This window comes from Trachypithecus francoisi, unplaced genomic scaffold, assembly GCF_009764315.1.
Source record: "Trachypithecus francoisi isolate TF-2019V2 unplaced genomic scaffold, Tfra_2.0 Lachesis_group16, whole genome shotgun sequence".
Classification (NCBI taxonomy): domain Eukaryota; kingdom Metazoa; phylum Chordata; class Mammalia; order Primates; family Cercopithecidae; genus Trachypithecus; species Trachypithecus francoisi.
Window position 1 is genome coordinate 48707201 of NW_022681461.1, and position 13625 is coordinate 48720825.

Genomic DNA, 13625 nt, shown 5'->3' on the forward strand with positions numbered 1-13625 from the left:
CCCTGTTTCTTCAATATTCTTATTTTCCCCCTGCATCCTAGATGTTTAATCCACTTGTTAAATTAAGTAGCACAGAAATAGGGCTATCTTTAAAATAATCTGAAGGCCAAATCCATCAATGTATCCTACATTACGGGCAATTAAGAAAATGGTAAGACTTAAAAACAGTTAAAAAAGACTTGGGGCAGGTGGTTCAGTTGGACTCTGATACTTCTCTAATTGTTGTAATGTAGAGTAAGAAGTAATCCTCTCAATTGTCCTTGGAACCTCCTTATAGTAAGTAGTCCAAACCTTGTCCAACAGTCTAAATGTTGTATCATTCTGTCTTCATGAAATTGTTGACATAAGGTACTTTTTCCCTCTCTCCAGTTTGAGTATGTTTTCTCAACCTTGTACTCTTAAGAACCATTAAGGACTTGTCTCACATACTCACATACCCCCTTTAAAAAAAAAAAAGAAGAAGAAGTTGTAATTTCCATTAAGTACCAGTTTTATTTAAAAGTAAATAAATTGTTTTTAAGTAAATAATTGTTTGTATAACATCAATTTGTGTTTTTCAGTTTTATTCTTAAACTATCAACATTTGAATTACCTAGTTCTCTAGGCATGGGCCCAGAAATTTGCATTTTAGCAAGCATCTAGTTGGTAACTTTGCACACTCAAATATGTGAATCACTAAATTGACAAGAAGCCCAGTATGTGTCTCTGAATGGGCAGTGTTATTTAATTCTTCAACTCTTCTTTTTTCTTAACCAAAACCAGTAAATTTTCTGCAGTATATAATTTTCTTAGAACAAATTGTCTATTTCTGAATCTACATTTTAAAATCCACATAATTTTATCTATTACACCAAAGAGGTTGGAAATAAAGGACAGAAAAGGAATACCAGCTTGGATTAAGATGATAGTGAAATCACAAATTAAGATATTGCTCTCCCTTGTTCTGTGGCAACAGAACTGAGAAGATAATGATAGTGAAAGCTCATGCAAGGACCATTCACTGGTGAAATGGTAGGATAAATGATACTGCCATTGCCATTTCTCCCCCGATGCAGTCCCTCACACAGCCTAAAACCATCAACACTACCATATACTCTTGTTCGAAGCTGCAAGGGACCACAAAGCACCGCACTGTCACGTTACTTCTTTTACTTTCCTGTTGACTCCTGCAGATTCGTAACTCGGGCTCCAGTGACAATACAGTCCAGTTCATCTTCTATCAACCCATCATCCACCGATGGAGGGAGACAGATTTCTTTCCTTGCTCGGCAACCTGTGGAGGAGGTAATGGTGTTCACTTAGTCTAGAAACTGTTGGCTTCTGTGAGGAAATACATGGGATATATAAGAGTAGAGTTACTTCAGCGTGGAAGAAATTTTGTACTGTGGTGGACTAGATCCTTTCTTCTGAGCAGAGTGGAATCTCGAGGCCCTCTTGTAAGGCAGATACCTCCGCCAAGATGCCAAAGACATTTTCTGTATGTAGAGGAGTCCCACTAGAGGAAACAGTCTTTTTTTGTGTGTGTGTGTGAGACGGGAGTCTCACTCTGTCTCCCAGGCTGGAATGCAGTGGCGCGGTCTGGGTTCACTGCAAGCTCCGCCTCCCAGGTTCGCGCCATTCTCCTGCCTCAGCCTCCCGAGTAGCTGGGACTACAGGCGCCCGCCACCTCGCCCGGCTAATTTTTTGTATTTTTAGTAGAGACGGGGTTTCACTGTGTTAGCCAGGATGGTCTCAATCTCCTGACCTCATGATCCGTCCGCCTCGGCCTCCCAAAATGCTGGGATTACAGGCATGAGCCACCGCACCCAACCAAGGAAACAGTCTTTACTTCTCTCCTTGATTTTGTAGAAGGTCACAGCTAGAAATATTCTAATTTGGCAGCAGTTTGGTACTGAAGCAGGCAGTTCCATTCACTTACATGTAAACTACTCATGTGATTGAAGTAAAGTCATCTATTCAGCTATCAATTAAAGAGTATCTATCAGGCTTACTTAATTAGAGAAAATAGTTTGCTACCAGGAAAAAAAAATCTCTGCATTTTAGACTTAGGCTCAGTTATTTTTCAACTCCACCCCGTCATCCATGCAGTAAAAGAAATGCCATTTGCTTTATTTATTCATTAAAATGCATCTCTCCTGAAAAGTCACAAAATAAACTCCCGTCTCTCTCCATCATATTTGTAACACGAACAGTATTTTGTGTTACTAGAAAAGGCGTTTGTGTTACCACAGAAGGTTATTTTTCCTCATTTTCTGCTCATCATAATTATAGTGTTTACATAATAATTGCATTGAATTATTTCCCAATAATTTGTTTAGACATTTCCCTACAGCAAATCATTTAGTTCCTTTAACTTTTATGCTTTGATAAGGCAATGAATAACTTAATACCTAAGTATTTTTCTCCTTTCAAATTATTTTCTTGGTGTAAATACTCAGGAGTGAGATTATTAGATCAAGGAATTTCAGAATTTTTATGGCTATTGGCACACATTACCAAATTCTTTCCAGAAGGATAACAATCAGTGTGTGAATATTTTAGATTCATTGCCAACTGAGTCAGTATTTGTGGATTATCGTTTTTCTAAGTTTTTCTAATGTAATGGATATAAAATTGTATGTCTGTTCTTTTGAAAATTAGCACATCAGATAAATTCTAGCTCTAGTTTCACAGAAACCAGTTAATTGGCTGACTTTAGCTAATCCACAGAAGTATCACTAGATTAATTTGACAAGATATAAAAGGATAGTACCTCAAAATGGAGTTAAATGATTACCCATAAATTTTTGGAAAACGTTGTATGATGTAATTCATCTTTACCTATGTTTTTCTATCTGCACAACGTAAACAAACCACTGAAAAATGTGGTTCTATGGAGCAAAGTTGGATTTTAGCTTGAAAGAAGTCAGTAGAAGTGCCATGAAGTACTTTTACTCAGTTGATAAAAAACTGTCAATTCAACGTATTAAGCATTTCGATAGAATGAGTGTTTCTACTTGTTCCATCTGTCAGGAATAGAAAATCATTTAGCTGGCCAGGCGCAGTGGATCACGCCTGTAATCCCAGCACTTTGGGAAGCCAAGGAAGAAGGATGGCTTGAGGCCAGGAGTTCAAGACCAGCCTGGCCAACATGGTGAAATCCCGTCTCTACTAAAAATACAAAAATTAACTGGTGTGGTGGTGCGAGCCTGTAATCCCAGCTACTTGGGAGGCTGAGGCATGAGAATCGCTTGAAACCAGGAGGCAGAGGTTGCAGTGAGCCAAGATCATGCCTCTGCACTCTAACCTGGGTGACAGAGCAAGACTCTATCTCAAAAAAAAAAAAGAAAAGAAAATTGCTTTGTTTAAAAATGAACTGTCAATTACTTTGATGTTCCATGGGAATACATTATCTTGATATATTTACTAATGACTAGCATAGGAAATAGTTTCAAGGAAGGAATCTAAGGTTTTCTTTTTTCTTTTGTAAAAATGAAAACCATGCTTTGTGAGAAATAGCACTTCAATTATATGCACACATACAGCTGCTATTAGAGTATGATGTCAGCAACCTTGATAATAGTTCACTACATAATAAAAACATTGATGTTAGATTCACATATATCTTACTTCTTTGGGCCTCGTTTTCCTCACATCAAAATGAAGAAGTAGAACTATCAGTGGTTTTCAGATGTTTCTGGCTATCAAACCTTGCTTCAAAGGAAACCTTAATTATGAAGCCAGGATAAAAGGAAGACTGTTCTGAGTGAAGATGTGAGGGATGTGGAGACCAGCCGTCCTTCCACTTTATTTTGAAATTTACTGAAGTTTCCAGCTTGAAAATTACTGAAGAAATGATCTCTAAGTTGTCTTCTCTGTTTCTGGTTCCAGATTCAACTGGTTGGACATTTTGCTTAGTGTAAAAATTGCTACTCCAAATACTATATGAAACTTTAGAAAACATGATTTTCTGATGATTTTAGTCATTTCCTTCATTTTTGCTCTAACCCTTCATTTTATCCATGCTATAATAGCTTCAAAGCAACAGGTTTAGGCTGACAAATTTTGATTTTGAAAAATAATCATCTCAGATTAATAATTTACTGTGTTGTTCCTGTATTTTACTGTGTGATAAATTCTGTCCCTGTGTAGAAATTATTATCTGGAAAATTATAAAATGATTAGCCTGTTATAAAATTAGATGCTTTTTGAGTACAACGTGATTGAAAAGTAAAAGTACATTTACTTACTTAAAATGTCATTTTGCTACTTGATTTTTTTATAAAACAAATATTAGATGGAAAAAGTGTTCTTATCCATTGCTTTCATTACTTTTCATGCTTTTCATCTTTATAGTCAAATTTTAAAAGGCCTTTTTTTAGGGTCTTTAATGAACAATTAATTTTTGTGGGTGGTCTGAGAACACAGCCTTAAGCCAGGAAATCTGGCTCATAAACCTCCTTCTGATTTCCTAAAATCTTTTGCAAGTCCCTTAATGATTTAAATCTTGCTTCCTAATATATATTTAGCAATAACAGCGCTCAACCCACCTGCTAGGGATAATATATTTGGCAGATTAATTAGGGTAAGAATGATATAAACAGCCTGATTTTTAAAAATTCTCTGTGTACATTTATTTTTCACCCCAAGAATCTAAGTCTTGATTACCACCCTACCAGAAATCCACAGGACAATGAAAAGGCAGGTAGGAAAGATAAAACATACGAAGAGAATTAACTATTACTCAACAATACTTTTTTTTAAGAGAGGCTTCTTTAAGCAATGACAATTTGTGGGTGGAGGCTAAGAAATATTCACTAGAGACTTTTTAAAGAGAATGACAGAAGATTTTGAATATAACAAAAATGGAACAGTAACAGGGAGGTATTTTTATTAATTCTGCAGGGAAACGGGATTTGTGATGTCCACTGTTGGAATCTCAGTGGTCCATTTACTCAACCCACTCAGGTTGAATTTTAGCAAAAGTAATGTTCCCAGGCAGCTGGGGGGACCTGATCCTGTGCTGGCCCCTCATGTGCAAGGGGAGCAATGTGGGATTTATTTTATTTATTTGGGAGTTTATTCTCCCTAGTTCCCCAGGTACTAAGGAGGCTATTTAGCATTCTTGTATAAGATTGTTGATATATACTGATGATCTTTTTTGGATATAGAATTCTGCATTATATTTTTAGATCATAAAAAAAGAAATAACAAGAACAGTTCTTACCACAGTCTTATTATCTGGCTGGGCCCTTAAGTAGTTCAAGCCTAATTATATAATGTAATTATTAAGATTTGAGTGGATTACTTGAGAAAAGCACAGTACTTGAGGTCTGCAAAAATTAATGAGCCTTCCAATTATGTGTCTTTTTTTCCTGGAAATGACTAAGGCATTGGGGAATAATTTCCATTGATATAAGCTGGCCAAAATGCATAAAGAAATACATTGCATTGGCATGTACGTTTAAATTTGCCTGGATGGTTTGATACTACAGGTTATCAGCTGACGTCGGCTGAGTGCTATGATCTGAGGAGCAACCGCGTGGTTGCTGACCAATACTGTCACTATTATCCAGAGAACATCAAACCCAAACCCAAGCTTCAGGAGTGCAACTTGGATCCTTGTCCAGCCAGGTCAGTCAAATTTGCTAGTTCGTTTGTCATAAACATAACTCAAGTTCCAAATAGGTTTCTTAAATTAAAATGAAATATTTTAATTGAAAATAAAATGAAATGAAACATAAATAGCGTTGCTGTCCAGTGTCCATTACTGATCATGAATTAGTACCCCTGGTTCCTGCTCTTGCTGCTATGTGAGGCCATCTCAGAGTCTACAGACTTTCCTTTTATAAAGCAGCAGGTGACATGCTCTTCAGAGTCATTTTCTCGTCTGATTTCCTTTCCTTGTGGTTCCTTGTTTCTTTCCTTAACAAGGTCCAGGCCAATGGAGCATTCAACGTTCTTAACCAATGTGATGACACAGTGTTCTCAGGATTTTATCTCTGTTCCCGATCAGGGACATGATCAGAGCAGACCGTATTTCAGGGCTACAACTGATCCCTTCTAGCCTGTCCACACTGATTTATATAGAGTCAAAACCAGCCTTAGAACAGTTCTGTTGCCTTTGAACATATTCAGTCTTTGCTAAAGAGAAAACAGAGCTTATTCCCAGTAGTCAGATTCTTAAAACGTCTTTTAAATTAGAAGCTTTAAGCAGGCACTTGACACTTTCACACATGATTATTTGCTTTTTGGAATCCACAGTTAGCCCTCAGATTATTTGCAGGGTCAAGAATCTGCCTGATGAATGAAATATCTCAGGTGATGAGTAGTCATGAAAGTGCAGGTCAAGAATCTTTTCATGCGTGTAACATTTGCCTTTGCAGTCACAACACTTGCTGGTGGTTCTCTTTAGTATAGCATCGCTTACTCATCCTCAGCTTATGAGAGAGAATATAAGAAAAGCCGTCCCCTACAAAAGCAATCAGGAATACCAAAAGACAAAGATTCATTTTCAAACTCCTTGGATTTTTGAGAAACATCCCAGTGTTATTTTTTAAAATCACAGTATACTAATGATGTATGCATAATAAGAAAGCTTCGACTCATTAAAATATGACTTGGGCAATGTTGATGCAAATCATTCTATTTTGAGGTTACAAGCAATGCAATTTTAGTTTTTGTTTTCTGCTGTTAATTTCTTAAGGTGTATATTCCTGTACTCTTCTATCTTTACATTTATGAATGCTAAGTTCTGCATGTGATATGAAATTGCTGTTATTAATTAATTCACAGGAACCATATTCCCTACCTCATAAAAGTAAACTCAGAATAACAGGTTTTCATTAAAGGAACAAAAAGAATAGATATTTTATAACTGTAAAATTTAGGTGAAGTTTAATTTAGCATCATATTACATCTGAAAATTATATATTAAAAATTGGATACAATATAAAAACTGAATAAGGTGTTGAAATTGTGCTTGGATTTCTTTATTTTGGAAATCTTAAGGGTTTGAAATTGTTTAGCCAAGATAGTTATAACCCATGCAATTTGATTTCATTTTAAAATTATTCTACTTATACGTTTTTTATATATAACTGTAATAGGAAGACCAGTGTGTGAAAGGCACAGTTATCCTAATTTAGTCAGCCCTAGAGAGACCTTGAAAGTCTTTTACACATTTCCATGAAAATTTGTACGTATATTTCTAGGAGAAATGACAGTTTCATTTCCCACAACTTCATAAAGCCTTTTTCCACTAGGAAAAAAAAATGTCAATTGAGAGATGGCCATGGAAGAGAGTTATGTGAAATAAAAGCATTTTGTTAACAATTTGAAAGAAATGTTTATAATAATGTTTACTCAGTCTTTCTCGCCTCTGATTTTTACCCACTCTTGTCTGTTGGAGAAACTTTTTGGCCTATTTCTTACTACCCAAAGCAAAAGGCCATTCTACAGTGAAAGAAGTCTGCCTGTGCAATTTCTACCTTTTCTATGTCCCATGTTATTTTAAAACATTTAATACAGCACATGAATAAATGTTGGGACAGGTGGCTATTTAAAAAAGAAAGACACAAAGAAAGATAAGTGAGAAAAGGAAAAAGAAAAAATAGGCAAATGTCCGGAAGCTGCTTTTTTGTTGAAGAAGTAATTAGACAAAGCTGAGAAAATGAAGACTTAGCAGTAGAAAGGTCTAAGGGACAGCTGCTTCAGAAAATATAAGTATGCAACTCTGAGGTTAAGATACTTCAGAAATTGCCATGAAATTCATTGAACTCTTTTGCATTCTAAGAAATTCTAAGAAATGCAATTTCTGAATTCTAAGAAAATGCAAAGTGATGGTCTAAGCAAAGTAGATAGAAGAGACTCCATAAAACAGATCTGCTCTTCTATCAGCCACTGCAGAATCAAACCCTCAGGAAACTGTTTTTTCACTCAGATTTAATGGTCTAATAGTAAAATCAAGAGCGAACAATGACATTCCACCAACACTTTTGTGTCCAAATTTAGAAATTCCCAAAAGGGAAAACCAATATTCTTGGTATAAAATCACATATTTTTAATTTCAAAAGAAATTTATCATATCTTGCCACTGAGATATTTATTCATTTTTCCTGAATCACACTAGGATTTTTACCTATTATAGTATTTAAAAGTAGAATCACTTGTAGTAAGAAAAGAGAAGGAAAAAAATAAAAAAATTTTTAAAAATTAAAAAGCAAAGTCCCAGTTAGATAGCCAACTTTATTCCCTATCAAGGCTTGCAAGTGTCATTGACAGCAAAAACCGCATCAAACAATTAGGTCTACAACCTTATATTTATTATTTTACCCTTCTGGGCTTCCATTTTCTCACCCACAAAATGGGAAGAGAGGGTCATTTGTTGTCAAATTAGTGGTTTTCAAACTGTGCCCACAGAGCCTGTTGTTCCACAGTTTTTTAAATTAAATTTTGTTTTATGTATTTTAAAGTTTTTTTAAATAACAATTCACAAAAAATATATTCAAACATGTTAAACTAATGTTAACTGATTCACACTAAGTTAAATTATAAAAATTATAACAATTTTAAGTGTTACACTACCAAAGTACATGCTTTTGCCCTCATGATTGCGTTCCTCAGTTATGTCTAGTTGAAAAAATAACTACCCTAAGATTGCAAGGTAAGCTGTAAAAACAGTTTTCATTACCAAAGACTCTCTGTGATAATAAGAATTTTCTTATTACTACACATCTAAAACCAAAACAAAGAAGAAATAAACTAGACATGGCCACCAGTAGCCATAATCCCTGATATCTACTTTTTGTGTTTACCAAAATAGCTTCCCTATTCTCATTATTTTGCTTTATAATAGGTAAACATTATACATTTGAACTAATCAACTAAAATCATAAATATCATCAGCGTTGGGTCTATATATGTTGGTCTTTTACACAATATAAAGCCTCCCAATGACCAGGATGTTTCTAGTCACTGCATGTGATTGTATCCATGCTCCCTTCCAACTTCAAACTCAATAACTATAAATATCAGTCATTATTTTAGTTTTAGGAAGTTTACAACAGCTTCCTAAATACATGAAAAACTGCTAGGAATTGTCTGAAATCAACAGAGAACGCAACCAGTGGCATGGAGGAGTCTCAGGAATATCTCACTCCACACATCTGTCTATTTTTTGGTTCTCATTCTCTTTTCCTTTTGTTTCCACCATCTTATTTCTTTACTTTCCCATCTCATGTTTTGTTCCTCCTTCTTACACTCACTGACAACATCCACTGGCTTCCATGGTGGTGGATTAGTTCATCTACTAGTTTTTGAGACTGGAGAGATTGTTGCCATCTCACCTATACTCTTCAAAATAATTTTTATGTTTTTATGGCTTTTTTGCTGATTCTAAGTGCTAACTTAGAAATGTTGATAAGTTAAAAGACTCTAATGAAAACAATGAACTCACTAATAATCCCCAGTGCCTGCAGAGAACCTCTGTTAATGCTTTTGCTGTATTTCTTTCCAGTCTTGTCTATAGCTCATAACATAATTGAGATCATAATTTATACAGTAGATACTTGGCATTGAATAATTTGGCATTCTTGGTTTTCATTCTTCTAAAAGCAAGCCTGAATATCCATGACACATAGTAACTCAACATTGTGCTGAGGTAGGAATTTAAGTCCACTGGACTATAAGACCAACAGTTGAGCCTTGCTGGCTGCCCAGCAGTTTCATCCCAAGAAGGCTTTGTTGCTGTCTGCTGGTGTCATTTACACAGTCATTTTTCTGAAGTGATAAAACACTTTGTTTCCTGGCCAAAAGTTGTCTCAAACAGGGAGCCAAAATTTAATCCTTATAAGGGAAGTGAAGAGAAAGTAAAGTATAAAGATTTAATGACTTTTAGCTAAAATTAATAAGGTTTTTCATTAGTGACTCAGAGCTATGACATCACTAAGCCCATCATATGCTCTGTACACAGTGTATTACATGTTCTACTGGTAGTCCCAATGGGCATTCCCAGAAGTCCAGAGACATACCCCTCCTGCATGTGAGGGATCTAGCACATGTTTATTTTCTGCTTCATACATTTAACACTATGTTCTGTGTACTTTCCCGTGTGACTAAGACATTTAGGATCTAGTCAAATGTAAAATCCTCTCTTGTGCCTACCGTGGTATAATCAAAGCTTCTGTCTTACACCGGGGGAGATTTTTTTGGAATTTGTGCAATGACGTGTGGCATTTTTACCTCTTGGGTGAAAGGTCAGGTCCATCATGTGGCCAGAAAGCCTCAAAGTATAAGCCCTGTGGTTCAGCAACAACTAAAAAGGGATAGCATGAATTCAGCTAATAAACACGTTGACATTTTCAAAGCAGCTTTAGATGTAAAATATACAACATTTAGCCTTACATATCTTAGTCTGTGACACAGTGAGACAGTTAAGGCTGTCTGGAGGAATTTGTGCAAGTTACTCTTTGTGAGACAATCAGAGAACCACCTTTGCAGATTTTTTGGGGGGGGGGCACAGACCTTTAGTTTTTCCTCCAAGGCAGTAATGAAGGGGGCTTAAATTGGGAAGAGGTGGACAAGTGAAAAAAGCTCTCACTCATCACACTATCACAGCCACAATTATTAGCAAACAAATCTGTTTCTAGCTGAAACTGCATCCAGATTCCCCGTTCCCTCAAGGAATTCAGAGCAACAGTCCTAAGCAAATGCCCAAACTTGTATACACCAAGCGGCAATTCGTGGCAAGTTCAAGTGAACTTTTTTTTTTTTTGTCCAGCTCCATTTAGTTTCACAGTAAATTGCATCAATTATCTCTGGCCAGGAACCAAAAAAAAAAAAAGTCTCAATTAAACTCTAATGCAAATATAAAGAAATACTCTGCATTCGAACAAGTGGTATGTGTAGTAGGCATGTAAAATCCTGATTCTCACACTAACTTGGTGACCAACTAGTCAATGGCAATATAGCCTGATGTTTGAGAGTGGGACCTTTGGCATAAAACGTCCCTGCTTGAGATCCTGGCTCTGTCACTTACTAGTAGAGTAGCCTTTGGCAAATTCCTTATTCCCACTAAGCCTCAGATTTTTCATCCTGTGAAGTGAGGATAATAACAATACTTACCTCACAAAGTTGTCATGAGGAATACATGGCATAATACATTTAAAGAGCTTAGCACAGTGCCTGACTCATGATAAGCACTCAATAAATGTTAGCTGCAGCAGCTATAATGAATAAGATCATGGTTATGATGATGTTGATGTTAGCTCAGAGAAACTCCTAAGCTCTCTAGAAATCAGCTTTCTCATCTGTAAAAGGAAAAGATGGAACTCTAGAATTCTATATGGGTCTAGAAAGATGGTTCTCTATTGTGGTTTTAACACCAGGAGCTATAAGTCCTAGGAAAATCTGATCTTGAGAGTAAATCACATTTATCAGATGTTTTAAATATAATGATCACAAGAAATTAAGATAATTGGCAACTCCTGAGGTCTCAGTTCACAAGTGTCTGATAACCTCTACTTTACCAGCTGTGAGACATTGCCATTTAATTTACATGGGATTTAGGCCAGGTATGTCTCCAGAAAAAACTCAGTGTAGGGACAAGAAAATGGTTGACTTATTTAGCAATTACATTATAATAAAATGTTTTCTTAATTATAGAGGTCTTTTAGTTTTACTACAGTAAGTAAATGATATAGAAAAGTAACAACTTCTTACCTTTTGATGAACCTCATTTAAGTATACTATTTTGTGCAGTAATGAGTAAACAATAAGAAAAAAAACCCATAAAATCTCATTTCCACATTCATGTATTATTCATAATGAGATAAATGAAGCAAAGTTAGGGTGCTTCTCAGAATGCGTGACCACACGCTTCCCATGCTTATAGATACACCACACATCAGCAATTACATAATCAACTATAACTCAATTATCTGGGAAATTCAATTTTCTGCAAAGCTGGATCATCCCTAATAGTAATATCACTTCTTATGGTACACTTTAAAGCTTTTAAAAGTGTAATTATTTGTGTAATTCTTTTAATTGGCCTGTGAGTTAATAGAGTAGGTATTGTTACCATCCTCATTTTTAACTTCAATCCATCCGTTTATAGCCAAAAGACTTTACTAGCTAACTAACTTCTTCTCTAGGCCTGAGTTTTGCCATCTGTACAATAAATATAATATTCCTGTCAGAGAGTAACTGTGAGAATTAATGAGATAACATATGTAAAGTCCTTAGTAAGGTGTCAAGCACTCACCAAACATCAGCTATCATGACTGAATTGAGAAACAGACTGGTAAAACAACTTGCCCAATGTCACTTCTGTTTGAAGTTTATAAGGTGCCTTCACATCCATTATCTTATTTAGTTTTACAGTCCCTAGGTTAGCGGGTCAGGGGTTGTCACCTATATTTTACAGATGAAAAAACTGAAGCTCAGAGAGGTTAAGTATTAGGGCCACTTTGCAAAAGCAAATTGGGATGTGGATCTAAGTTCTTCCAGTTCCACAGCATCGCTACATAAAGACAGGCATAAAGGCAGGCTACCTAATCCCTGGTGCAGCCTTGAGGCCGTCAAATCCCACAGTTATCTTTGTTCTGCATGATGCCTTCAGCAACCTGTAAGATCTGGTTCCAACCCAACGTAGAACAGCACAGCCAGCACAGAACCGCTAACCACACCAATGCCAAGTCTGAGTGTTTGAATTGACCACATACCCAGGTTACGCAAGCCTCTTTCATGTAAGTGTAAATACTGATGTTTACTCAGATCAAACAATGGCTAAATCACTCAGTACAGAAAGAAGTAAACAAAGACCAAGGAAATATTAGTCCCACTTATTTAAAAGCAGTTCAGAAATTACATTCATTAATACCAAGAATGTTTAACCCCAGAAATGTAGATGTGAGGAAGTGTTCAATGATCTGACCCTAAATATTAAAACGCTTCAGTATTTAGTTTATTACAGAAAATGAACTTGTGTCTAAAAAACTGTTTTCAGATACGCATAAAACAGACTCCTTTTGATCTGATTTCAGTGGAAGCCCAGATAAATGAATGTTGCTGCTTAGTTTATGGTTTTTAAAAATGGTACCTAATTATAGAATATTTTCTATTTGCAGGATCCTAACTTGCCTCTGTACATGTTAGGGAAGTTTTCTGTGTTTTTAGAAGTCATGAAGTGTTACAGGAGGAGAAATTTTGAGAGAATTATCTTAGTTCAGTGGTTTTCAAGCTGTGGCCCACTAAGCTCTGAGTTCTACCCTCAGCAGCCACTAGGAAGGGGCAGGTAAGATACAGTCCAATAGCGTGGGTTTCTAGGCACCTACTCTCACTTCATCTTAAAACTTCTGATCTCATCCAGTACTTAGATTTTGCAGATGGCCAAACCTTGATGTAAGGTACTCAAGGTAACATAAAAAGAAAGTAGCAGAGAGGAGTACTGACCTTCCAACGCCCAGCTTCTCAGGTGATCCTTTTCCTCATTATCGCTAGATCCTCCGTGCTTTGCTTCTCATGAAATACCAAAGTGCTTGTAGCTCTTCCAACTTTTTATTATTTCTCTCCTGCACTCTTCTAAACTGTTGCTTAGAAATAGACTGGTTTCTATTTCTAGAAATAGAAGGTCGTCTAGAGAA

At 36.1% G+C, this 13625-nt stretch overlaps 1 protein-coding gene across 2 annotated transcripts in view; it reads left to right on the forward strand.

The window, feature by feature from the left end:
• ADAMTSL1 (ADAMTS like 1) overlaps positions 1 to 13625 on the forward strand; it is a 979130-nt gene that overhangs the window by 735500 nt on the left and 230005 nt on the right. For both annotated transcript variants that reach the window (XM_033237422.1, XM_033237423.1), the window contains 2 exons: positions 1173 to 1284; positions 5475 to 5613. In XM_033237422.1, coding sequence (XP_033093313.1) covers positions 1173 to 1284; positions 5475 to 5613 — 251 coding nt within the window. The remainder of the gene's footprint in view (positions 1 to 1172; positions 1285 to 5474; positions 5614 to 13625) is intronic.